The sequence below is a fragment of the Cryptotermes secundus genome, unplaced genomic scaffold, assembly GCF_002891405.2.
Source record: "Cryptotermes secundus unplaced genomic scaffold, Csec_1.0 scaffold1089, whole genome shotgun sequence".
NCBI classification, from domain to species: Eukaryota; Metazoa; Arthropoda; class Insecta; order Blattodea; family Kalotermitidae; genus Cryptotermes; species Cryptotermes secundus.
Genome location: NW_019731997.1, coordinates 51,913 through 79,343, shown reverse-complemented (window position 1 = coordinate 79,343; position 27,431 = coordinate 51,913). Strand labels below are relative to the sequence as shown.

The 27,431-nt window shown below is 40.0% G+C and overlaps 1 protein-coding gene across 4 annotated transcripts; it reads left to right on the top strand.

Annotated features, from left to right (window-relative positions):
- The first annotated feature begins 1,820 nt into the window (after nt 1-1,820).
- On the top strand, nt 1,821-26,070 carry LOC111867501 (T-cell immunomodulatory protein). 4 transcript variants are annotated; one of them, XM_023857440.2, is made up of 14 exons: nt 1,821-2,986; nt 3,767-3,900; nt 12,841-12,934; nt 13,361-13,520; nt 13,647-13,837; nt 14,819-15,031; nt 15,895-16,170; nt 18,008-18,200; nt 19,786-19,935; nt 20,502-20,643; nt 23,427-23,574; nt 24,586-24,693; nt 25,363-25,506; nt 25,827-26,070. In XM_023857440.2, the coding sequence occupies exons 1-14, from the start codon at nt 2,974-2,976 to the stop codon at nt 25,973-25,975; spliced, it is 2,115 nt and encodes a 704-aa protein (XP_023713208.1). In that variant the 5' UTR covers nt 1,821-2,973; the 3' UTR covers nt 25,976-26,070. The 4 variants fall into 4 exon arrangements, with proteins under 4 accessions (XP_023713208.1, XP_023713212.1, XP_023713210.1 ...); XM_023857442.2 differs by lacking the exon at nt 1,821-2,986 and adding an exon at nt 2,993-3,129; XM_023857443.2 differs by lacking the exon at nt 1,821-2,986 and adding an exon at nt 3,136-3,262.
- The last annotated feature ends 1,361 nt before the right edge of the window (nt 26,071-27,431 follow it).

Genomic DNA, 27,431 nt, shown 5'->3' with positions numbered 1-27,431 from the left:
GACAAAAAATACCAACTAAAAGAAAATAAATATTAATTGCATTACGACTAAAATATAGATAATTGAAAAAACTAACCTAACACAAATTAAAAAAAAAAAGGAAAAATAAAAGAAAAAAAGAAAAGTAAACCTCACACCATCAAAATCTATTATCAGTCAACCACTCTACCATGTTTATCAACACAGACTGGGACTAGCATACTAGGCTTCCCCTCATGAGTTCATAATGAAAGATTTTTTTTTCAAGAGGAACCACATTTATTAACTCATCAAAACAACAGAAGAAAATAGCATCTTTCTGGTGAGTATAGGGACCACGGGTTAAAGCTACAGATGTATATGGCTCCATCGAGAAATATTGCAGTCGCCAAATTTATACATTTTATGCAATTTTCTTCCTTCAAAGTCCACAGATAGATGAAATTATTTGGGATCATCAGTGAGGATTTAGACCTAACAGATCAGTTACCAGTCAGACTTTTTGCATTCATCAGATACTGGGGAAAAAATAGGAGTACAGAGAGACAGTACATCAGCTATTCATAGAATTCAAGAAAGCTTATGATTCAGTTATGAGGAGAGTACTGTGCAATAGTCTCTTAAGAGTTTGGGGTACCCATGAAACTAATTATGTTGATTAAAACGTGTTTAAATGAAATGTATGGTAAAGTCCGTGTAGGTAAACATCTGTCTGGTAATTTTCCTATCCAAAATGGTCTAAAATAAGGACATGAGTTATTGCCATTGTTTTTCAACTTTGCTTTAGAATATGCTATTAGGAAGGTCCAGGAAAACCAGGTTGGACTGAAATTAAATGGGACACATCAGCTTCTGGTCTAGCTGGTGGTGTGAATGTGTTGGGAAGTAACATAGATACCATAAAGAAGAACACAGAAACTCTTTAATTGACACTACTAAAGAGGTTGGTCTAGAAGTAAATGTAGAGAAACCTAAGAACATATAGTTGTAGTGTCACTAGAATGCGGGGAAAATCATAACATGAAGATAACTAACAGATCCTTTGCGAATGTGGCACAGTTCAAATATTTGGGAATGACAGAAATCAAAATTTGTCCTTCTGGGACATAATGCTATGTAGTCCACTGAAAGCACTCTGCTTGTCACGTGATTCATGCTGGTACTTTGTACTTTGCTGGGCTTTTTCAACACTGAAGATGGAGGTGATATGTTCCTCCAAAAGGTTGGGTGACTTTGAATGGACTACAGTGTTATATCATGGAACACAGTGCTCTTCATAACCAACACTGAGAACCACAGATCCTACAAATCAAAATTTGAAGCAGGAGGAATTTAAGATGAGACTGAATTCAGGTAATGGTTGCTGCCATTAAGTCCAGAACATTGTCATCTCATCTACTGCCAAAACATGTAACAGAATATACAAAACTATAATTTTGCTGTGGTTTTGTGTGAGTGTGAAACTTGGTCTCTCATATTAAGAGAGGAACATAGACTGAGGGTATTCAAGAACAGGGTGCTGAGGATAATATACTAAAGCAAAGTTGAAAACGAGTGGTGATACAGCATCTCCTTGTTTTAGTTCATTCTGGATAGGGAAATTATCAGACAAATATTTAGGTGGGTGGACAATATTAAAATGGATCTTAGAGAGATATGATGTGACAGTATGGATTGGATTGATCTGGCTCAGGATAGGAATCAGTGGAGAGCTCTTGTGAGCACAGTAATAAACCTTTGGGTTCCATAAAATGCTGGGAAGCTCTTGAGTAGCTGCAAAATTTGTGGCTTCTCAAGAAGGGCTCAGCTCCACGAGTCAGTGAGTGTGTCAGTTGAAGAAAAACTACTGATTACTCTGTGGAAAGGAAAGTTTATCTTTTTATTGATATATAAATTCTGCAGACCTCTAAACAAATACAATACCACTGCTAGCCGTTTTTTGTTTACATTGTTTATTATAATCAAAATGATGATGATGGAAGGCAGAGACTGTTGAGGGCACAGCGCCTGCGAAACCAGCTGGCTGATTACTCCTTAGCACCAGCAGGTACAAGTCCGTCTCAGTGGAGTTATATTAACTGAATTCTGCTGATGATTGTAAAGGATGAGGACTAACCAAACTGCCGACTTTTATCACAAAGCACAGGTCATACTGTAGTAGTTCTTTGCATTGTTTTAGCATACATGTTCTGTATTTTAAGCCTATTATTAGTTCTGGTTACAGTATATATGTAATATACAAATATGTATATTACATATATACACATACCAGATTCCTTCATCTCTTGGAAAAATTTTTTCCCCAGGCCAAATCTACTTTTACCTGCCTGGCATTTATCTTATATGCCAGGCTCTTGCTCAATTAACTGCACAATAACAAATTAACTTCTTCCACTTTTCCTGCCATCACAACAAACAATTGTAACACTGCAGCGCGTTACAGTACAGTTGATTTCTAGGAATCTATGCGGTAACTCAATCGTGTGAAGACTGGCATGCTCCGTTGCCTGGAAATTGAGTTTCTCAGTCTTTCCGCCAGTTGCGTTGCCGTTTCCTCAATTTGCGCTGTTCCATACACTTACATGTGTTCAACGCTGGCTGATGGCATTTCTCGGAAATAGCGGTTGTGTTGCGGTTGCCATTTTCCTTGTTGTCCGTCCAGCCGGTCCAGCCTAACACATTGGAAGGTTACGTAAGAAAAAATCGCCACAACTTTATCAAAATAACAACGCTCTGGAACAATTGCTGTTGCTAGTCATATCTCATTCATTGCATATTTTTGCTATAATATAAATTTGCTGGGGGAGGAACACATCGAATCCCCTGAATTTTCTTACAAAATCTTGTCCTTTCGTCTCATTTTTGAGCTGATTTTAGTTGCCTTGGGAGAATCTGTGATCAGAGGTCTTGGAGTGAGAAGAAAGTGTCTTGGGTAAATTCTTTGGCGTTATTGTGGTCAACACGGTCAGCACCGTCAGCACGTCAGCACTGCGCATGAACCGGACAGGTTTGTTTGATGTTTAATAGAGGCGTAAGGCTTAGGTCGGTTATTTCGGTGGCAGTACTTTGGCGTTTTTTATGCATAAGATGTATACGTTGCATCTTAGCTGACTCATTATCATTGCAATTACTTCATATAAGTGCAGTCAGGTAATTACAGGGCTTGAAAGAGTTCTTTTTCGAATGTCAGATATCTGTTTCATTTTGGTGTTCCTTTATGTATGATTTCAAATGAATGGGAAGTGTTAACGAATATGGATTCAGCTAGTAATCATTAATAGAGGTAATGACATCTCCGGAGCAGCGATGTAAATTCGTTGATCTTGGGAGAGGGTGATCTGGAAATAAACTTCTATCACTGCATGTATCATGTCTTCCTGTTTTCGCTGAATTTTTTTGGAGCTGTTAGACGTAACATAAGCCATTATAATCATCAAGATTCATCTTACCTTCTTCAGAATTCACGCCTTATTTACGGGTACAGGCCGCCGCAAACTTTCCTAAGTTACGTAACAAAAAAGGACACCTAATTTTAGTGGCACATAAGTAATCCTTCATTTAACGATTTTTCAAGTGCCGTAACTGCAAGTTAGCATTGATACTGTTGTCTGCATGTACGATATTAAAATGATTTTCGTTGTTGCTTTCGTTTTAGTAATATTGTGTTATCTTTTACCACAATATGTGTAACAGAATTTTTTATCATCTGCATACTGCCAAAATGACATGCTTATTCTATCAGTTTGTTATGTAGCATTTTTATCAATAAATAATGGATTTTCCCCAGATGAGAGTCGTGTAATGGAGTTGGAAGAGATCCACACTTTGGCACTATCGCCTGCTGTAGCTGCGTCATTTGCAGCTTTGTGGTCTGATGATGATAAAATATCAGTTATCACTGAGAAGGGGTTACATGTTATGGTAAGGAGTCACTTCAGTTTTAACATAACTGGGTTTTTGGACTTGTCCTTCATCTGGTGTAGCAAACAACACAATATTTCAGAAACGAATCTGTTTTTGTCCTCGGGAGAAAACTTGAAGAGGCACCTATTTAATTTGGTCTGTTTACATTTACATTTATTTTCACTTCATGGATCCAATCATCTCCCCGTAGGGCTGGATATAAAACATGTCACATATTACAAATTCATGATGACTACACATCATTCGTCCTTTGTCCAATAAAAAATATAATCAGGCCTCTCACAGATAGCTGAAGTTGTCAGGGCAACACACATGGGTCATGGAAAAACCACAGTCAAATTCACACCTGCCATTCCACACACACTGGCAAGCCGTATCATTAAAACAGTTACAATTATAAAATATTAAAATTCATAACAAAAACAGACTTCATACACACTACACTTGCAACAAGCAAGTCTCAACAATATATAATTCACACACACAGACCCTTTATTAACTTCTGAGTCCCATTCATGATCGACAAATTCATCAGTAGAGTAAAATACATGACTTTGCAAATAATTTCATAAAACAAACCTAAATTGCTTTTTATCATTTTTCAAAACTGTGATATTTGACGGCAGAGTGTTAAATAGCTTGACGCCTGAAAAATACACCCCCTCTTTGATAGGATGATAAATGTGTTGAAGGTATATAAAGGTGGTCATTCCTCCTGGTACCAATGACATAAACAGAGTTATTGGTTTGAAACTTACCCAGATTATTAACAACAAATGTCAACAATGAAAGCAAATATACACATGGAATTGGCAGTATGTCAAGCTTTTTAAATAAATCTCTACAAGTATGAGTTGGGCCCACTCCCATCTTTATTCTTATTGTTATTTTCTTTTGCCTAACAGAGACTTTATGACTGTCTGATGTATTTCCCCAGTATATTATTCCATATTTCACCAATGAACGATAATATGCATAATATACAGCTTTAAGACTGTTTATATTTAATATATAGGATAATTTTCGCATTAGAAAACAAACTGTGCTCAACCTGTGAAGCAAAAAGCGATATGTTCCTTACAAGTCAGATGATTGTCCAGCTGAAAATTGAGAAATTTTATTATTTCTACTTCTTTCAGCTTTCTGTTAAAAAACAATGTGTATGTAGAGGGCAGCACATGGCTGCTGTTGGGGTGAATATTATCATTTTTGTTTTATCCAGATTTAACACTAATTGATTATTTTGAAACCACGTAAACATGTGATTAAAAACAACGTCCAATTTTATTTTTAAATTATAGTAGTCTTTAGCTGTGCAAAGAATACTTGTGTCATCTGCAAACATAATAACTTCTGAAATTAGAGATAAGTAAGTTTTATTATTGGTCCTATTGACAAACCCTGATCCTAGGTGATTATATAGATATAGGTGACTCACTTAAGTTGTCCACTTATCAATTTTTAATGTAACAACAATTCAGTTCCATATATCTCATTCATCTGGAACTGCAAGATAGTTTGGAATGTGACCCATTAGCCTCAAAAGTTTCTTGTCATGGTTGTGAGCTGGATGGCAGGGGTTCTGATCCCATCAGCAATCGTGTCTTGATGAGGTTTGTGTCCTTTCTGGTAGGCAATTTCTTTATAAAGTGAAGGCAGGTAGAATTTGGAACAAAGCAAACACCTGCTTCTGGTTCTGAGGTGTTAGACTGCATGGAGGAACATTTTTAGCCTGAAATATCACCAAGACTGGAAGTAATTGGATTTTCCTTTCTATTGACAGGCTGGTGCTGATAAGAGATGGAAAGGAATGCAAGAGTATTGTAAGACTAGGTTGACTTTCTTCAAAGGAACATTTGAGAAAGCAGTTTGTTGCATGTGGCTTATTTTTCTGCTGCAAACTGTTCCTCTGGTGGCTGGAGGCAACATTACAAGCAGTGTGTTTGGCTTGGTCACAGGTGTGAGGCCAGCTGCCTTTGGAGACTTCAATTCTGATGAACTGACAGATTTGTTTGTTATTCGTGGAAAAAAGAAAAATACCATGGAAATTATGTTGGCAAGAGAGCAGGAACCATTGTTTCAGGCTGGTCATGGCCTAAGTTGCATGTATTCTGACATGCACATAACGAGTGTTGTTCCTGGGAACTTTGATGGTGATGCACATCTGGATCTTCTGGTGACAGCCTTGAACAAAACAGACCCACACAGCCCCACACACATTTTCATCTCGTGGGGAGGGGTGAACCACATCAACTGCAGTAATGTGACAGCCATGTATAAAATGAAAAATCAACCATTAGTACTTGATTACAATCATGACATGGTAGTGGACTTATTTGGTGAAAATGTTGAAGGAAACAGAACATTTGTGGTGTTCAATGCAAATAGAAGCATACCACCCCAGCTAGTCCCCATGATGCCGGCTGAGCGTTCAAAGGATCCCCTGAGAGTACCACATTCACATGCATTTTTGGACCTGAACAGAGATTTTACTTCAGATCTCTTGCTGTCAACAAAAGTTGGTTTTGAACTGTGGTTAGCTAACAAGAATGGGGAATTGGCTCTTAACGGAACCATAGAACTGCCTGTTGGACTCACCACAGAACAGATTGGGCAGTCTCTTTTTCTGGACTTAGAGCTGACTGGAGAGATGTACCATCTTCTTCCAGTCTGTTTTGATGGCTTCAAGGACTGTCTCCCATGCCGAAACAGCACATTGTTCGCTTATGTGAATGGGAAGTGGCACAATCTTAACCCAGACTTGAGGGATGGCACAGGTCAGGTGTGGGGTTTCTACAGGTGCAGTGGCCATCCCTACACAGACACAGTTACTCTCCGAGGGGGAGATTTCAACATGGATGGCTATCCTGACATTCTGGCTACATTGATGAAGAATTCACATTCCAAAGTGTTCCTGTTGGAGAATGTTGAGAGTTTGTCTGGAAGTTTGAGTAGAACATACACCATTCATGGGGATTCTCTTGCATCGATGAATAATGACACAACAATGGCTGCATTTTACGACTTATATCAGGATGGGGTTTTGGATGTGATCTTATATGGTCCAGACACAGTTCAGGCATTCAGAAACACTTTGGATTATGATGCCAATTTTCTGAAAGTCATGGTTCTTACAGGTACAGATCGAGGGGGGAACTTACCGGGTCCAGGTATTTCTTGCAGGACGACAACACAGGAAGGATACCCACGCTTGGCACTTACAACTCAATTACCACAGTCTGCCCACTTCTCTCTTGGCCTGCCCTACACAATATTTGGCCTTGGACGTACACCTAAATTTGTTGATACACTAACTGTGGGCATAGCCGGGAGGTCAAAACCATGGACACAGATAATACCAAACTCTCAGATGGTAGTAATCCCGTCTCCTCTAGACCAGACAAGCAAGTGGCGTGCTCAGCTGTTTATCACACCCAGCAAGATGATTTTGATGAGTGCTGTAGCCCTTACTGGAACATGTGGCCTCATTATTGCAATCATCGGTGCTCTTTACTGGAAGGAAAAGCGAGAGGATCGCATTGAGAAATTGCAGGAAGCCCACCGGTTCCATTTTGATGCTATGTGATGTGCAATTTCTGTGGTTGTGTCCCGTATGTCCCATCAGGTAGCTGATATGTCATTTTCTGGGAAATTTTCTGCATGGAAAGTCTCATATCATGTGGATATTAATTTTACTAATTAGGACACATTTTTAAACCTTGATTTTGTTCTTAAGTTTTAAGTTTCATGTGTGAATCTTACAGCCTGACATGACACCATCCGTTTTCTATACCGTTGAAATGTCATTAATAATATGTAGGATTTCAGGTTCTCACAGAAGTGGTTATGAAGAATGATCTCTTCTGAGATATAACGTCTTGTAGTCCATTGAAATTCAAGTGACATTTCAGAGGAATACATTCTAAGTCTTCTGTCTCTTCACCAGCTATTGGCTGGTAATGGATCCCAACAGTGTCTTCTTCTGCTCAAGTCATTGCTGGCTTTCTACCATCTCGCAACTAACTCTCAACTCATGGCTGCAATTCACGGCCTTCTAGCCATGAGTGTCGACTCATGGCTATTCCTTGCTGTCAGCTGCAACTAACTTGCCCCATTGTAGTCTCATAATGAATGATCAGATGCACCACAGCACATTTCAGCCTCTCACGTTCTGATTCTTAGAAGTTATAATAAAGGAATATTACATATCGTAAAAACAAATTAATCAGTAAATAAAGAATTAAATGATTAATTCGATTATCTAATCATTTTCCAAAACGCCATATTTGAGAAAACACCTTAACATTCCACACTGAAACAGACAAGAGTCCGTCTTCTGGGATATAATGCTATGTAATCTGTTGAAAGTCAACTGAAGTTGCAGAGGAGCACATAGCCTTCATCCTTGTTGTCAGAGAATAAGTCAGGAAAGAAACCAGCCTGAAGCAAAGGTCTGCTTGGGACTGCGCCATAGCGCAAGCGCTTAATTGCTGGCTTCCCAACGCGACAGCCCGGGTTCATTCCCGGGTCTGGTCAAGTGGGATCTGTGGTGGTCAAAGTGGTGCTGGGGCAGGTTTTCTCCAAGTACTTCAGTTTCCCCTGCCAATCTTCATTCCACCAATTGCTCCACAATCACTCTCACCTGTCATCTGGGGCTGGTACAATAGGCCAGAAGTGGCCACAGTACAAGGGACTTAGTCCCACCCCACTAGCAATAAAAAAAAAGGTCTGCTTGCAAGCTGCTTCATGCTTTTTTCTTGCCTGTCTTATTCTTTGACCTTGAAGTTGGAGGTGACATTCAGTTGAATGTGCTGCCTCATCTGTATCTGGGGAAAGCAGGTTTTGCGAAAACATTGATAGTGGCCCACTGAGCTATATGGCGTCAAATCCCAGAAGACAGTCATCTTAGTATTTTCCACTAGGAAAACCTCAAATTGCTAATCTAACATCAGATTTCAAGTATTTCAACTGTTTACTGGTACCTTAATGCTCAGTATTAGCCTCAAGATTGAAATGTACACTGCACCAGTAGATGTATGACTTAGACTTTTGATGGGTTTGCTGGTAGTCATCACTTGTTTGCCTGTGTGTATGTTATGTGTACTGGCTGCAAAATGTGCTGGATGTACCCCTTACTTATCTAGTGAGAGTATTGACAGGTTAATCACTCCCAGTAATCATATGCAGAAGTTATTTTTCCTGTCAAACAGAAGATTATTTATCTCCATCTTTAGTTCCACCTTACAAACATGTATACTTTTTTAACCCTCTGAAGCACAGTGGATACTGTATGTTATTGGCCAGTTTTAGAATTGGAATTAGCTGTGTATAAGTACAGATAAAAACTATATGAACAGGAAACAGTAATTATTGATACATATTGTCTCCAATTTAACTTGTTTCCTTACAAACAGTCTTTGTTTATTTTAAACAGTAAATGCAGGTAAAAGTAAAGTAAGAAGTAAAGCTATCCCTGTACCAGGCCGTGAAGGCACATACGGTTGTGAGATGTTGAGGGTCCCACATTATCTAGACATTGGTTCAAAGATGGCGCTAAGGTTGTCAGCCTTACACGCTGGCCATGCTTTACTCCCCAGGAAAATTATTATTTAATTCCTGGTACTCATTTCTGTTAGAGGATGAGTAAACCCCAGGGCCTAGTGCGGCTGGAAGGATTAGGTCAACTGAAAAAAATCCAGTGACCTCATCGGGATTTGAACCCATGTAGCACCTCAACCACTATGCTACCGCATGCCCCCTCACAGTAAATGCAGGTATCCATTTAATCTAAGTTTTGTTAGTCAGTATGAATATATGCATTGAAATTGATTGAAAGAGGTGGGATGGCTCATGCAATATAATGACCAGGCTAATGGCCGGATGCCTAAGGAATCATGGTTTGTTTCCCAACAGGGGCAAATTGATTTTTCTTCACAGCATCCGAACTGCCAGAACCAGCCTCATATGTAGTTTGTACCAGGAGCTCTTTCCGTGGGGATGAAGTAGTTGGGGCCTGACCATTCACCTGCATCTAGTGCCAAGGCTAAAAATGTTTGGCGTTTTACCCGTACTTCTGCATCCGTCTTCGTGTCATAGTGCTTAAATAAGCATAGGGACAACTTCATTTTAATTGGCTTTAATGTATAGTTGTATCATCTGCTCTTTTGTGTATTATCTACACTACAAAATTGTAATTTGTAAATACTTTATAAATTGTAATCTAATGTAAGAAAATGTATAAATATATGTGTGTAAATAAAATTAAATTATTTGAAGGAAGAAGTCATTTTACATGTAAATATCTGTGGATCTCAACAGTGGGTGGAACCAGCTGTGTCCCCTCCCCCCAATTTTTTGAAAGAATGGGAATTGGAAAAGGAAAATGGCCACACTTATGTCTACGTCAGAAGGGAAGAGAGAATTACTTTCAGCCATTCATTGAATTAAATGTATACTTGAACCTGTGTCAGGATGTTAGGAGATCTGTAACATTCATTTTGAACCCAGAATAAGGCTCCTCTTGCTTACTTTTCTTTCTGAAAAGAAGAAAGCATGGGGGGGGGTTGAGTCCAGCTGGGTCCACTTGGTACGGTGGCCACTGATTGGCCTATTGTAACTGCCCCAGGTGATTATGATGTAGAATTTGGTGGAATGAAGATTGGCAAGGGAAGCCAAAGTACTCTGAGAAAACCTACCCCAGTGCCACTTTGTCCACCACAAATCCCACTTGACCAGACCCTGGTTTGAACCCGGCCTGCCGCGGTGGGAAGCCAGTGACTAACCGCTTGAGCTATGGCGCGGCCTTCACAAGGGAAGGAAGGAAGCACATGAGGTCACCATGGTGTCTGCACGTTTGCTTGTGTGTTCGCTTGCAGTGTTTGAATCTGTTAACTACTTTTTATGAAATTTGTTCAGAACCTTAGCCTTTGTAATTTCTTATAATTAATAATAACAGCAAGGTGGGCGCATGAAGTTTCGGATAGAAGCAACACCAATGCCGCTTAATAGGAGGGAGTGGGTTCTGAAGTTATGAATGGTGACGGATAAAAAAAATATTTTTGTTGAGGTAATTTTCTGTAGAACATAAAATAACATAGTGGTCAGGCAAACTTTTTTTTAGCCTTTTGTTTTGTGGGAGTAACTTATAAACTATTGAAGAAATGTGGAGTTTGGTACAAAAATCTTATACATCTGTAAAAATAGGTATGAAATATTGTTTGTAAGTCAACAGTTAGAAACACAGTGATGGCATGTATCTTTGAAGTTATATACTGGAAAATAAATAACAGACAATGATTCTTGATTGAAAATTACGTCACAAAAATAAAATTGGAATTCCTTGTCATAATATGATATATTTGTAAGTCATAACTATGCAGAATGGGGGTATATCATACCTTACATAGGTAACTATCTGGAACGAAAAGACCATGTATGTATGCTTGAATTCGCTACAGGCAATACTGGAAGTATGTTGAAAATTGAATAAAATAACTTTGTAATGATGACACGAGCCCATGCCAATAATTGCTGATAGCAGACGCCTGTTCCTGTAGTAGGTGGGATATGCTGTGATACATGGATAGTGAGAGCCAAGATAAATCATGAATCACATAAACTGAAATAAATTCTAGAGACAAACTGTCACCATGTTCAAGGTGTGAGTCAGGCTCCAGCTGCTGTCACCTCTACTACTGAGCAAGTTGTCTCAAGCAGTAATGCTTTTCACACTGAACAGGTCGGTATAGCAGTAACCCTCTAGAAAGGGCCACACCATAGCTCAAATGGTTAGTCGTTGGCTTTCCACCGCAGTGGCCCAGGTTTGATCCTGGGTCTGGTCAAGTGGGATTTGTGGTGGACTAAGTGGCACTGGGGCAGGTTTTCTCCGAGTACTTCGGTTTCCCCTGCCAATCGTCATTCCACCAATTGCTCCACAGTCACCCTCACCTATCATCTGGGGCTGGTACAATAGGCCAGAAGTGGCCGTAGTACGAGGGACATAGTCCTACCCCACTAGCAAAAACAAAAACCCTCTAGACTTCTATCTGGTAGATGGTTGGTTTGAATCTTGCCTGGGACACTGACTATCCTAAGTCAGGTTGTCTGTCTTCAGTCCCTTCAGGCAAATTCTGGGATAATACTGTGATTAGTCTGTGACTGCTTTCTGCCAAATTTTCTTCAGTTCTTCATTCATCAGTCATCCCATCATTTGACGCTAAGTAGTCTTGATACTGAAAGCATCATTAAATAACGAATGTAAAGAAAAAAATACCTTTGGATTGTGTTCAGGAGTTGCTGGTTCGAATCATGGCTGGAACAATGACTGACTTGAGTAAGGATTTTCATGGTTTTTGTTCCACCCTCCAGGCAGATGCTAGATTAGGCCAGTAGGTCTGTTGTGAACATGAGGATAGATCTGTGGGGTTGATAAGAACAGTGAATGTCTCAAGATTACAGGCTTCTGGCTATTGTGATGCCATGTAATTTGGGAACTACATACCAACATTTGGGAGAAATGTGCCGTCTCAGCTTTCGGGGTAGAAGAGCAAGCTGAATAGAGGTAAATAGTCAGTGACGTAGGAGAGGAAGGCGAGAACTAATGAGAACCAGTGGTATAATGGGCTAAATTTTCCTTGAAATCTCATTCATGGGGTTTCATGACCATGTGAACAACTATCAGCTGCTCAAAGCCTCCACCATGAGCCTAGAAAAAAAAGTGGCTGGTTGTATATTGGATGACTGCAGTTCAAATCCAGCTAGGTGCATTGAAGACTTACTGTTCAGTGACACAGATGAATTATACACAGTCTGGTACTGAATGGGAGGGAACATGAAGCTAACTGCTTAGCTTCATCAAGTGCTGAGGTGTGTGAGGCATGAAGTTGTGCCCAGTACACCCAGGAAACCCCCCCCTGAAAGGCATATGTTTTGTTACAGGAGTTGGTGCCAGATCCTGATGGTGCTCAGCAAGTATTGGAATTACGTCGCAGCTGGGTTAAGCCATGTGATTATTTTCCAACATCAGAAACAGGTGTGGTTCCACTTGTGAGGGCACGGTTATGTTTCAAGTTCTGGGAATAAAATTAAGGGCCACTATTTTTATACATTGTTCTCCTTAATCCTGTTGGTACTGTCAGGGCTCTTTCTGGTCCCCTTTCACCCTATATCCATATAATATTTTCCATATTTTAAATGTATCTTCAGAGATCTGGGTTCAGGGTCAATTATTGGCTCGTGTGATAACATTTGGTTTCTTTATTTAAAAGAAGGAAATCTGTTTGTGAGTTAAGCAATTATCAGTTTTCTGAGAAAGACTCACCATGGAGTTAGTTTGCTTTAACTACTTCTATCTCCAAAAATTATAAGTTGATAATTGTTCTAATTTACATGAGGTTGGCAGCTGGAGAACAGAATCAGTTAGATTGAAATCTTAGGTGTGTTTTCGTGTGTGTTTCAGGCATTGATTATAACAGTTTGATCTGGAAACTGGACCAGCAGGATGCATACAGGCTTATTCTCGACACATGCCTTGCTCCGAACCTCACCACAACAAAGTCAGTTGCACCATACATCACTCAGGTAGCCTGGTCCCCTGCTGGCATGCTGCAGTATGGGAGGTATAATGGCTTCATCTCTGCTGATTCATAACCAAACAACACCTGTCTTTCTACTTAGCCTGTATTTCTTTTGCATGCAGATTTGTGGGTAGTTGTCCCCCAGAAATTTCTGTGATCTGTTTGCAGGTGCCTGCTGGCTTCCTTAACAAACTATGGCTGTGTGCTGGTGCATATGCCTCAGTCAAAGCAGTGGTCGACCATGGTGGACATCTCATCTCTCTGGAGCAAGCATTGCTCTGAGAATTGGGGGGATGATGGTGATATTAATGGAGATATATCCATTCTGCAGTCACGGGCAGAGAAATTAAAAGCTACAGGTGAATTGCATGTTATATTGTCTCATTTTCAAGACACTGAGTACATGTAACTATGTAACAGTTATATAATTATTTTTCAAATGAAACCAATTCATGGCATTAATAGTGAATACAACTGATCAAACAGGTTTCTTTGGAAAACCCTCACATATTCATGGCAGGGTTTGAATATATTATAAAAGAAAGGGCTTCTGCATATCTGTAGGTCCTTCGTTTATGCACATTTTATCAATACAAGGCCTGGCTATGGGCTGGAAGACCAATGTTTGATTCTTAGCAGGAGCAAGGGAGTTTTCTCTTTACCTTGGTTCTCAGACTGGCTGTGGGCCCAGAACCTAGCCTTCCATACATGTGTACCAGGGGTTCTTCCCCCATGGTTATCCAGACTGGTTCTGTGCCCCACCCAACCGCCTTCACTCCCCATATGTCTTCATGGCATGGCGTTTGATTAGGTATAAGGACAGCTTTACCCTATGTTTTTATGTAACGATGCTGTTGGTGCTGAGATTTTAATGTGCTGAATGGTACGATGATTGATGAGTAATGGATTGGAAAGGGTATGGAAGGTAGAAGTGGCCAAATTTTCACTTATGCTGAAGGGGAAGTTCATAATGTCCTTTGTTATTGGGAATTGAATCCAAGCAGTGTTTAGTGCTTTGTCTCTTCTCTTCTTGCATCTTTTCCCTTTTATATGGGTTGATGGATAAGAAGTCTGCATTCTCCTCTTTCCACAATCCTTCATTTTTTATTTTTTACCAGTTCTTTCCTCTCTTGTCAATACAGTACCTGGCTAAACTATGAGCTTCTGGGTCATCTCAGGGGTCTCTTTACTTTACATTTTAAATCTAGTGCCCTTCTTAGTGTTCATGTGGCCTAATTATTTCAGTCATTTCTTTGCTTTTGGAATTTTCATGTACATTGCATGCCTTTTGCTTTTGTTTCTCTTTATATTGTTATGAGTTGGCCTGGTTTTGTCTCCAGCTATCACATGGGGTAACATTATGAGTGATGGTGACAGGACATACAGTTATCTGATGGTTGGTCTGCTCAATGGAGTCATTGTTGTATGGCAAATTAATGCAGTCACTGTGAGAAGCAGGAAATGTGAACTGCAGCCCAAGATTTTGCTGCAGTTTGAAACCAAAATGTACAACATTACAACCCTTCACTGGAGAGTCATTGACGATCAGACAGGTACATCCAGCTTATATTCTTATTTAATGACACTGTTAGTAGTTTGTACTATGTTGGTCATCCTGAAAGTGAAGACTGTTTGGCGATAAAAGAAAATAAATGAATACAATTAAAGAATTATTTTTTGTTATTACTAGAGAACTTAAATTATTTTTCTATATAATCCACATGAAGATCCAGACACTTATCTTATCATGTGATGAGTTTCTGTATGCCTGCATTGTAGAAATCTACCACCAGTCTGTTGAACAGTCATCACTTTTTCATCATTACCCATGTGTATGCAGGCCAAAAAGTGCTTCAAGTGTGTGAACGAGTGAAAATCACTTGGATCCAAGTCCTGAATATACAGATGATGGGAAAAAATGGTGCGATTCATTGGCTTGTGCGAGTGCTATGTGCAAATGGTCTCTGCTTTCTGGATGACCCTTGTACATAGTATTGTTCCTTATTCTGGCTTCTCTACAATTCAGATTGCTTGACTTAGAGCTGTTGTTTCTTCCATTTGTTCTACCCTTGGAAAAGATCCTTCAGTGGCCAGTATTCTTTAGACTGCTCTCCTTACTCGTGTTTTCTCCCTCAGTGCCTTGGTCCCATCCTTTCGCTCCCTGTGTCTATACCATTTTATTTTGGTGCTTGGATTACTCTACTCTGAAAATGTAGCAGCAGATTCCTTTGAAATGCTGATACCTTGTGACAAATTGCACAGCAGCATATCCCAGAAGATGCTATCATAACAGTCACTGCTGTGTGGACCTAAAATCTCATGTACTAATGGACCTTTGAGATCCAGAGAAGCAGGAGAGCTTTTCAAGAAGGACTGTGCTTTATGGTGTTACTGAAAATTTTGTATTAATACCCAGGTTGGCTGTGTGCGGGGGATGTGAGGGGAATTGTCAAGATGCTCTCACTCTCCAAGGTGCAGGACAAACTGCAGTGTATGTCCTCAACAGAAGTGTGGCCGCACAGTGACCGCATACAAGTCACCAAGCTGCTCACACTGCCTTGCAACGTTATAGAGAATTCTCCAGTGACCGTTGTAGCCATAAAGGGGGGATTTGTTGTTGCTGTTGCTCTTGATATGGATGGGACAGTTGTGGCAACTTGGCCTTACATGGTGGGCAATCTCTCTGTTACTGGTAAGTCTGTTTATTAGGTACATTTGCAAGAATTATGAAAGGCACCTTAGCTGTGTCATGTCTGTTGGTCTGTCTGTCTGACCACATGAAACAGTTTATCTCGCACCGGATGGATTTATGTGACATTTTATATAGTGGAGAGTTCACTAGAATCAGTCAACAAAATTCAATTTTGTTTAAAGTCACACAAAAATACTGGACACTTTGCACAAAGATCTAAACTTGTCTTTTGACAGCATCTTGCTCTGCCTCCTGTTCAGTCAGTGAGCGCACACTGGGGTCACTGTGTGAGTGAAGTTGAAGCTATCTGATTCATTCATTTCACTGACTGAATACCTGAATGCAACTGGGATGTTACATTATATTGTCACATATTTGGAATCCAGAAGAGTTACTTCCATGGAAACGCTAGAACAGACCATTGCATAGGAAGTAACAATAATTCTTAATTGCGTGTGTAAGTCCAATCTTTAAATTCGATCCGATTAATCCGAACTGATCCAATTGATCCCACTTCTGACACCAGTTGTCACATGTTGGGCATGTCATGCGACAAATAATACCCAACACGTGACAATATGTACATATTCCATCTTGTTTACCTGTAGATTATTTATAGATGCTGTCAGTGCCTCAAATTCTATTGTGTTGATTGATTGGATGATATGAATAATAAATTGGAAAGGATGTGGAAGGAGCCATCACAGTATTTGCCTGGTGGCTGGGGAAAACCACTGAAGCACTCAGCAAGAGTGTTTGGTAAGTCCCTTTGTGTGCTACTGGTTTCTTGTGATACAGGTATTTGTGATAATTGTGAGTTTAAGAATGTAGTTTTGTGGGATGTGTTGCCATGCAGTTTATTAGGTATGTACTAACGTTTCAAATGACTGTTCTGCCTCCATCTTCAGGGTAAACAGTGAGCCTAGCAGGGAAGAGTGTCAGTTATAGAGGGGCAGGAGGGCAGAGACCAGTGCTCCAAGGGAACCAGTGAGAACTAATGGCCATGAAGGAAGGCTGTGTTTTCAGAGGGGAAAAAAGATCATAAGAAGAAAACAAAATAAAAATATGGGATACTGTCCATTTGTCCATAACCCAGGTTCCTGTTGGCTCATCCTTATATACTGTATGAATTGACTCATTCCTTTGCCCTGAAGACTGGAGCAGCAAATTCCTCAAAAATGTTGGCAACTTTGTATCAAATTAGACAACCCCACACCCAAGAAGGCAGCAATCTTGATATTCACTCCTGTGAGAATCTCGATATCTCACAAGATATGTGTGGGATATACTCCTCCACATCAGATGTTATAATTTTATACTAGTATGAACCTGCTCCAGGACATTGTCTCTGAAAACAAGATGTAACATATGAAAGTAGGTCTTGCACTAAAGTATTAAAGGCTTTCACTCTTTAAAGACTGAAATTTATTTAAATAATATATAAAAGTTGAGGTCATGCCTGACAGTAAAGACATTATGTCTAAAGACCAGCCCATTATTGCCCTTCAGAGAAATAATTGCTGTGTAATGTGAGAATGGAACACATAAATACACTGGGGGCACATTTCAGGTATTTTAATATTGAAGCAGATGGTAGGTACATATAGCAACTGCTATGCTTTAGTGGGGTAAAAGATATATTTTACCTTTTCACGTTGGTTTAATGCTGTAAATGTGAAGGTAAGAGATCAGCAAGTCAGTCTCTTAATGTTTCTAACGTCATATATTTCTGTAAGGTGCGATCGTCTGCAACAAAGACTGACATAGTTTTTGTGATTTTATTGACTGTCATAGTAGTGGCCTTATGCGGTAGTGATGAATGCTTTTGTTGGTATAGGGGTTGTCTTGCTGGATCAGCACAGCCTTCTAGTTCTGACACATAGTGGCAGCTTCAACATACTTCGTGTGGTCAAGACGGGCGTGAATCTCAGCTTGGAGGCAAAGGTTCTCAGCCCCATCAAGATTCCAAAGTCAGCCTACTATGGGATCACAGCCTCTGCCAATAAGGCAATCTTTTGCCTGGTTACAAGGTATGTCAGGATAGATCAGTTTGGTTCCTAATGGACAGTTGAGTTATTTGGGTTGATTCCTGGCAGGAGTAAGAGATCTTTCTTTTCTCCACAACATCCAGAGCACACTTTGAGCCTGGCTAGCCTCTTACTGAATTGGTACCAAGAGATGTTTGCTTTTAGGTAAAGTAGCCAGGCTGTGAAGGTGATCATTCACCACTGTATAGTGCCTAGCTTAAGACTGGCAGAGTTATACCTCTTATGTCCCATATGATTTCATGGCATGGTGCTTAATTAAGGTACAAGTGTACCTTCTTATCTTTTATAAGGTATGTCATACTCTGGATGTGAGATAGCTCAGTTGGTATAGCAGTGGGCTACAGGCTGGACTTCCTGGGTTCGATTCCCAGCAGTGCAAGTTTTTTCTCTTTTTCACAGCGTCCAGAATGACTCTGAGGCCCACCCAGTCCCCTATACAATGGGTACTGGGTTCTCTTTCCCCATAGGTAAAGCAGCAGGGGCATGAAGCTGACAACTCACCTCTGTCTAGTACTGAGCTAAAGAAAGTTGGAGCTATTCTTCCAGTCTGCCATATATCGTCATGGCATAGTGTCTAACTAATTAAATATAGGGACAACTTTACCTTTTTTACTATATGAAATCAAAGGTTCTCACAAAGTTGAATATTAAAATTACTCTCTGCTGGGATGTGACACTGTGCAGTATGATAGGAACTTGCTGCCCCCATGTTCAGGGTAGTAGTGGTGCAAGGCGTTCCTCCAAAATGTTGGTGACTGTTATTATTGTTATTATTATTATTGGAGAGGGTGGGTTTCCCCATGCACCGCGACTAATAGTCTATTGTACGTCCCCCTTTGATATTCTACCAGTCGTCATACCCTGCCGGTACTGGTGCTCGATATCAGCCCCGTTCAGCCAGTGAAGTTGGCAGTGGTTCCCGATACTTCCCCATCTACCAGAGGCATTGGAAAGTACTTGGGTGGGAAACTTTGCCTAATTTTGCTCAGAGGTCTCCTAGAGACACGAGGATCTTTTACATGCCGTAAATCTACGACATGGGACCCACGGCTTAAAGTCCCTCCTGGAGGACTTGTTCCCTGAATTTTTCCGCCCTTAAAAATTCCACGACCTCCGCCGGGTTTGAACCCGCATACCTTGAGTCATGAGGTGGGAACGTTACCCCTAGACTATGGAGGCCGCCTTGGTGACTGTCAGACTGCATGTCATCACACCCTGAAGACCACAATCTTAATATATCTTGTTCTGTCCTTGAACCATTGTAGAGACAGCAGTTTCATGTAACTTCCATCAGAGTAATGTACCTCACTGCTTTGTTGCCAGTAGATTCACATCCATATGGTGTGAGGTTATGTATTTATGGGACTATATCTTCACTCCTCCATATGTCTCCATGGTATATTTATTAAATAAACAGATAAATTTAACTTTATCTAAGAACTGTGGAACAGTTCTGTCTGGTAATGCCATAACATAACAAGTTTGTCTGATATTCAGAGAGATCATGATTGCACTGGTTATATTGCTGGTTCTTCTGAAACACAAAGGAACTTATCAAATGTTGCAGTTTCTGTACACTGGTCAATCACGTGATCCAGCGGGATCCAGCTCAGCTAACATTCTTCAAGCTCTGTGGTCTGATAGACCCCTACACCGTATTGCTCACAAATCCATCCCAGAGTCTCAGAGGGTATTGGGACTGTTTGGAACTGATCAGGTTAGTTTCAGGTGGTCATGCTCAAACAGCATACCAGTTTACAATTACTACTTTTCATATGTCAAGTAACTCTTACTGAATTTATTGTTTTATGACATTTTGATAATGTTGAATTCTGCTTATGTAAACCATAAATGATAATGGTGTACTGCTGCATGGGCTCTGTTTAGTTACCACAAAATGGGCCAGTGACTGACTGATCATTGTCAGGTTGATATATACATAAAATTACATGAAAACTTGAAATATTTCCAAAGGTTTGAGTTTGTGAAAGTCTGTATTTTGTGTAATTAGTGTTCTATGTTGGATCCTTCTTGTAACTCTGTAAAGTTAATATTAAGATAAATTGTTTCACTGTGTAGAGGTGTATAAACTCAGACATAAAAGTGTTCAAAGCATCATATGTATCTTAGTACACATCTTATGTAACAGCACACATTGTGAGTAGTGTTGCCCCCTGAGAACAGTGAAGCTAACTACTTGCACTATAGTAGCCAAGACAGACATAGTCAAATACAGACTTGTGTTGTAACTATGAAAGAGAGAATAACCAGGATTATGGATAGATTGCAGGGGAGCCCTGTCAGGAAACTGAGTGACCAGTTGGATGACTTGACTACATACCAGTTGAAGATCCATCTCTGGCTCCACAGGTTTGCTTTGGTTCAGGATGATCCAGAGGAAGACCTGGAGAAGCAAACAGCTCTGGTGAGTGAACATCTTTTATTGGATACAATTCTTGCTTTAAATTCAAGAGTGTCTGAGTATGAATCTTGGCCCATAGATCAGTTATCCTCTTAGAGGTTTTATATTTTATATTATATTATTATATAATTATGTTATTATATATATAATATATATATTATATAATTATTATATTATATTTTAAACTTGTTTTATATTGCAAACATATTGACAACTGCTTGATTTATAAGCAAGATGAGTTCATACTACTTGACGATTTCTATATCTGTTGGTTGTTTAAACCATGTAAGGATTTTATGGAATGTGAATGAATGAATGAATGAATGAATGAATGAATATTGTGGCATATTTACTCCATGCAACACCTCCAACACCTTCTGCAGTTCCTCAATAATCATTTATGCCCAGGTGCACATAACCACAGATGTCAATGTTTTTGTAAACCCACTCATCCAAACAGTTATTTTATGTTACATGCACTTGATAAAGCTGTCTTTTGTTTGTTTTAGATTCCGAAGGTTTGTCCAGTGACTGAGATTAGCTCTTTCTAAGGGGCCCAACTGAGTGGGTATCTTCTCCCCCCCCTTTCACCTGAGGATAGAAACAAACCCAGTTTCCGAAATGTGTTTTCTATTCTCTAGAATACTGGACGATGCAAGGAGTCCAAAAACCCAGTAATTCTGTCTGTCTTTTGTTATTTAATACCAATAATTTGAAACAGCAAAAGTACATTGTGTTGCATTTGAGCAGTGACTAGGAAGAGTACTAGCTTATGGGATGTGACGTCATGCAATCTGGTGTAAGTTCACCAACATTTTAAAGGAACATTTTGGTCTCCATCTTGTTTTGCTTGCTGCCTGCTACTTGTTGGTTACATACTTGGCTTACTCTTCAACCATGAAGATGGAGTCATTACATTGCTATGAAATGTCAGCACACTTCTACCAGACTGCATGGCTTCACATCCCAGAAGATGGTACTTCATTTTGTTTAGTCTGTTACAAATTTGATAAAAGCTAAACCAGTCCTTATCATTATGCTGAAGCTTCAAGCTGCATTCCTGGGATTGGTTCACCCAAGAGATGAAATGTCCCTTCAGATGGTGTGTGTTTGAATGGATGGGTCTAAGTTAGTGATTTGTTTTGTACCTGATGAACTGTAATCATCTAAGGTGCAGTTTTCCCTGTGCTTAATCAAATACCACACAGTGAAGACGTTTGAGAACCAGGATATCTCAATTGGTATAATGACTAGGCCTGGATGACCAGGGAATCTGTGTTCAATTCCCAGCAGGGGCAGAGGATTTTCTCTTCACCACAGTGTACAAGACTGTGTCTGAGGCCCATTCAGCCTAATATTCAGTGAGTACTGGAGTCTCTTTAGCCAGGGGCAAAGTGGCAGTGTCATGTAGTTGACCATTTACCTCCATCTGCTGTTGACATTAAAAATGCAGGGATCTATATTGCTAACCCTCCTGTACATCATCATGATGTGGTGCTTAATTAAACACACTAACAACTGTATCTTTACCTCGCCAAAGTCAATGTGAATCAGGGATATGAATTTTGATGAAGCTGACAAGCTTTTTAGGTGTCCACATACAGTGATACCAACACAGTACTTCTCTGTTATGTATTTTATTTTGAATATTTTGATTTATTATTAATAAGCAGGCTGCCTATACTTTTTTCAAGATATGGTTGCTGCTTTGTAATTATCACAGTATGTAGCAGCTATAACTGTAAAGAAAGAATAACTGTCTGGTTAACTAATTCAAGTTTACTAATGTAATTAAAATAGATTTGGAATGAGGATTCATATTGCATCCAAGAACTCTGCTGTAACTGTGGCAGCTGTGGCTGCTGTACACACTGATAAAGAGTATGGAGTAAATTTTGTATCCTTTGGTGTTCTCTTACGTCTTTGATAGGCAGCAGGAAGAAGACAGCAACCATCAGAACAGTTAAATCAAGTCAAGTCCTGCTAATGGTGTTTTTCACAGTAGTTATGACTATGATTTTGGATGTTTTCCACCATCTTGGGTTTCTTCAAACAGTGTTTCGGAAACTGAATCTCTTTCTGTTATCAGGTATAAGGGAGGAGAAGTTGCTACTCAGTTTGGTCCATTAGAAAGAGCTGGTCTTGACTGTCCCCATTATTTCTGATGATGGGGACAGATCCAGCTTATGAAATGAGGACTATGTGATGATTAATACATTCCCAATCATTTTTAACACTTGCTTCTTTCTTTGTTTTTCATTATTTTTGTCTCGTTTAAAAAAAAACTCAAGACTATGGACAGTATTCAGAACAGTTACACTTTTAGATGCTGTTATTAGTTGAAGCATTGTAATGTTGGCTCAAATGGGCGTTTCTCTGATGTCTGTGCCTATCTAACTGACAAAGTAACAAACTAACTTTGTGGAGTTTAGTCATTGAGAAGCCAATATTTGCTGAGCTGCTCAACAAATTCCAACCATTCTATGAAACCTGAACGTTGTTACCATGTTCACAAGAGCCTGTTACTGGCCCCTATCCTGTGCCAGATGAATCCAGTCCACACCCTCACATGCTGTTTCTTTAAAATCCACTTCAATAGTAACCTTCTAGCTATGCCTAGGCCTTCCAGGTGGTCACTTACATCCGGGTTCTACCTAAACTGTATGTATGATTATAATTCTTTCTCTCTCTCTCTCTCTCTCTCTCCTATGCATGCTACATGCTCTGCCCATTATGAAGCTCCTCCTGTATTCCTTTCTTAACCAAATGGTTTATTGCTGTGCCAGAAGGAGGAGCTAAAGCAAATGGAGCGTCTCATTCTGAACCGCCATGTGTATGCACGGGCGTCTGAACTGATGAAGCACGAGTCTCTCACAGCTGAGGAACAACAGAGCCTATATTTGCTGCTGTCCTGGTTGCAGAAAATTGATGCCGGTGGGTAACATTACTTAAACCTAAAAGTAATTATAAAATTGTTACTTAAGCCCCATGACATGAAGGAATACTGACGAGAGGGAGTGGAGGTAATGCTTGATCTTTATGAGTCCATTCTTTCTCTATGTTCATGTTCCTGTATTTCATTTTGCACCCAGTTATGTCTGGTCAGTGGTCAGGTGCAAAAATTTTTAATGAAAAATATGTGTGTGTAGATGTACACAGAGCACTCAGCTGCAGGTCTCGTCTGCTGACATTCAATCTTATGAGCACACTTTGGGTGTTACCACCTCAAGGGGCACGCAGTAGCGTAGTTAGTTGAGGCACTATGCTACAAAGCAGGGGATCATGGGTTCAATTCCCAATGAGGTCATTTGATTTTTCAATTTACTTAATCCTTACAGCCACACTATGACCCTGGAGTTGACACAGTTTCTAACAGAAATGTGTACCAGGAATTTTCCTTGGGGTAAAGGGCAGCTGGCTGGCATGTGAGGCTGATGACCTCACCTCTGTCTGTTAGCCGATTGTCTAGAAAATGTGGGAGCCCTGACTTTTCACAACCCTATGGGCCTCCACGGTCTGTTACGGGCATAGATTTACTTTTTTCTTATCTCAAAAATGGACTCTATGCCCTAGCCTAGATAAGCAGAGGCCAGAAAGGCTCAACAGATCATATCTAGAGGTACTAGTAAACATCCAGCCACATTTAAGGACTGATGATCTGTATAGCAACTTAAAAATATTCTTTCTCTCTTGTATATGTCTGTGTTAAGACAACTTTCTAGAAAAATAATAGATCTGTCTCCACAAAGGAATGGGTCTGGCCACCACATTAGCAAGGGCGTCATATGTGTATGGCGTGGCTGCATTTGAATAATTTCAATTCTAAGAAGACATAAGAAATTTTGTCCATAAAAACTTAAAATTCTAGAGGGGTGTGAAATCCTATTGTAGGATTTATGGCATGAAGCAGATGTCTGAAATACAGTTTTTTTTTGTGTTTAACAGAAATGAATGCTGATGGCCCAACACAGGCTGCAGTGAGGGACATTGTCCATCGTGCCAGGAAATTTCAGCACCAGCTGGGCTCTGAGCACTGCTCAATCTGTGATAAAGATATCCTTTTTTTTATATCTGATTTCTGCAGCCAGCATATTTTATTTCTTGCATGTATATGATTTCTTTTCTAATTCTCATTGCTACATTTCTGTTCAAGCTCATCATTAAATTTGACTATGCCATTTATTCATTATGTTGACCCACTTCATGATTTTACTCTGAAATACTGCCATATGATCTGTGCTTGTGGTAGTGTTGTGGTAGCCTTTACTGGCTGCATGTTTCTGTAGTGTGCATGCCTGTGGTTTAGCTTGCCGTGCACTCCATCTTAAGACTAACAGTTAACTACTGTTTTGGCTGTCTAACTAGGCAAGTATTGGGTTAGAGATGAAGAACAAAACTAAAAGATATGATAATGTGATGCCTGGTCAGAGCTATTGCATACCTTGAGGACTGGTGATAGATGGGTATGGAGCAATGGTGGACTGATGATCAGCAGAGGAAGGCCAAAAAGAAGAGAGAAATCTGATCCAGTGCCATTTCATGACAAGTTTTGCTTGAAGATTCTTTGGATCAAACCTGGGGCTCTGTGGTGAGAAGCCAATTAAAATCTGGGCATGAGTCCCATAGTGCCAGGGATAATGTGTTTATAAACTAGGCTGTACCAATTGTTTTTAGTTAATAATAAAGGAGTGTGCTGTGTGTTTCCTTGACTTGCTGTTCCACAGTGTGACAGGATAGATAACCCCATCGAATTGCAGTGTCCAGCTGGTCACTCATTACCCCGGTGCTGCCTGTCACTTCTCCAGTGTTCACATATCCCATACTGGATATGTCGTTTGTGCCATTCTGTTGCCCACACAAACTCAGGTAAATTCTGGACTATACATTTGTCTGAGTATTATCAAGATTGTGAAATTCCTGTGTAACTCTTTTCACTCTTTTTATGGCCTCTGATACAGGTTTGATATGATTCTTATGAGATTTAAGGGATAACTAAAAGAAAGCATTTTGTGCTTCATGTAAAGATGTAAAGGTGAATTTATTTGTGAAAACGGAGGATGATATGCATAACCTAGAATCAGGAGTGCAGCTTAGGCTTAGGGTCCTAACTTTCTGGATGAGGGGACATGTAGTGGGAATGGAAGGCAGCATCCCTTTCTGTTGACTGAGATCATACTTGTTCACAGGTTTGGTTGAAGCTCCAGTTTGTGTGTACTGTGACAGTGTGCTCTACCTAGATGACAGACTTGTGCTGCCAGGAACAGAGGAGGAAGAAGAAGCAGCTGAACAGAGCCAGGAAATTGATTCCACATCAGTACGCAGTCCTAGTAGTTAGCCGCTGAAATGTCACACTAAATGAAGAAAACGAATTGCCTCAGCATTCAGAATAAAATCTGAACTCTTGTAGCCAGGCCTCCAAAGAAAGGATCAGTTTCTCATGTCACATTTCCATCCATTGGAATCCTAAAAAGACTGCCTTTTCCCAGTTCTCAGTGTTCAGTTTCCATACTGTGAGGAAAACAAGTGGGGGCTTTCTAAAAGGCTGTTTTTTCTCACCGTTTCACTTGTCATACTGTAAACAATTTCTGCCTCTGGAAAGGGTCAACAGTCACGGAGCTGAGCCCTTCTTGAGAAGCTACCAATTGTGCAGCCACTCAAGAATTTCACAGCATTTTATGGAACCCCAAGGTTCATTACCATGTTCACAAGAGCCCTCCACTGGTCCCTATCCTGAACCAGATCAATCCAATTGATACTATCCCATTCCATTTCTCTAAGATCCATTTTAATATTGTCCACCCACTTACATCTGATCTTCCCAGTAGTCTCCTTCCTTGTGGCTTTCCCACCAATATAATATATGTATTCCCCCTCTCCCCCATTCATGCTAGATGCTCTGCCCATCTCATCCTTCTTGACTTGATCATTCTACTTATACTTGGAGAAGAGTACAAGTTATGAAGTTCCTCATTATACAGTTTTCTCCAACTTCCTGTCACTTCATCTCTCTTCAGTTGAAATATTCTCCTCAGCACCTTGTTCTCAAACTCCCTCAGTCTATCTTCATCCCTTAAAGTCAGATACCAAGTTTCACACCCATACAGAACCACTGGCAAAATTATAGTTTTGTATATTCTAATTTTTATGTTTTTAGATGGCAGACAAGAAGACAAAAGGTTCTGGATTGAATGATAGCAAGCATTACCTCAGTTCAATCTCCTCTTAATTTCCTCTTGAATCAGGTTTTGATTTGTAATAGTCATTCCCAAATATCTGAACTGTGCCACATTGTCAAAAGATATGTTACCTATCTTTAATGTCATGATTTTGCCCAGCATTTTGTTGATGAGACAGCAACATATATTTAGTTTTCTTTGTATTTACTTCTAGACTGACCTTACTAGCATCAATTAAAGTTTGTGTGTTTTTCTTTATGCTTACTCACTTGTGGAGCTGAGCCCTTCTTGAGAAGCTGCCAATTGTGCAGCTACTCAAGAAATTCCCTTGTCACCATGACATGGGGCATTCTCAGGTTGCGGGTGGAGGAGACGCCCTCCAGGTATGGAGGGTAGCTGTGAATATATTGAATAAGCAGCCACAGATAGGTGACAAGAGGTGGTCCTCCAACTTGGGTGTTTGGAGTGGGGCTAACAACTCATCGCTGTAAAAACAAGCTTGTTATGAAAGACCATAAGAAGCCTCAGAAAGAGTCATCTTTTCCCACAATTCCATTTCCTATCTTTGATAGAAAAAATGTGCCCTTAAAAGTGCTGTTTTCCTAACTGCTGTTA

What these genes read in the sequence shown, in the direction of transcription:
- LOC111867501 (XM_023857440.2), top strand. An exon ending in GGCATGCTGCAGTATGGGAG is followed by an intron (nt 13,521 to 13,646) that starts GTATAATGGCTT and finishes ATCTGTTTGCAG; the next exon opens with GTGCCTGCTGGCTTCCTTAA. An exon ending in TGTTGCCCACACAAACTCAG is followed by an intron (nt 25,507 to 25,826) that starts GTAAATTCTGGA and finishes ACTTGTTCACAG; the next exon opens with GTTTGGTTGAAGCTCCAGTT.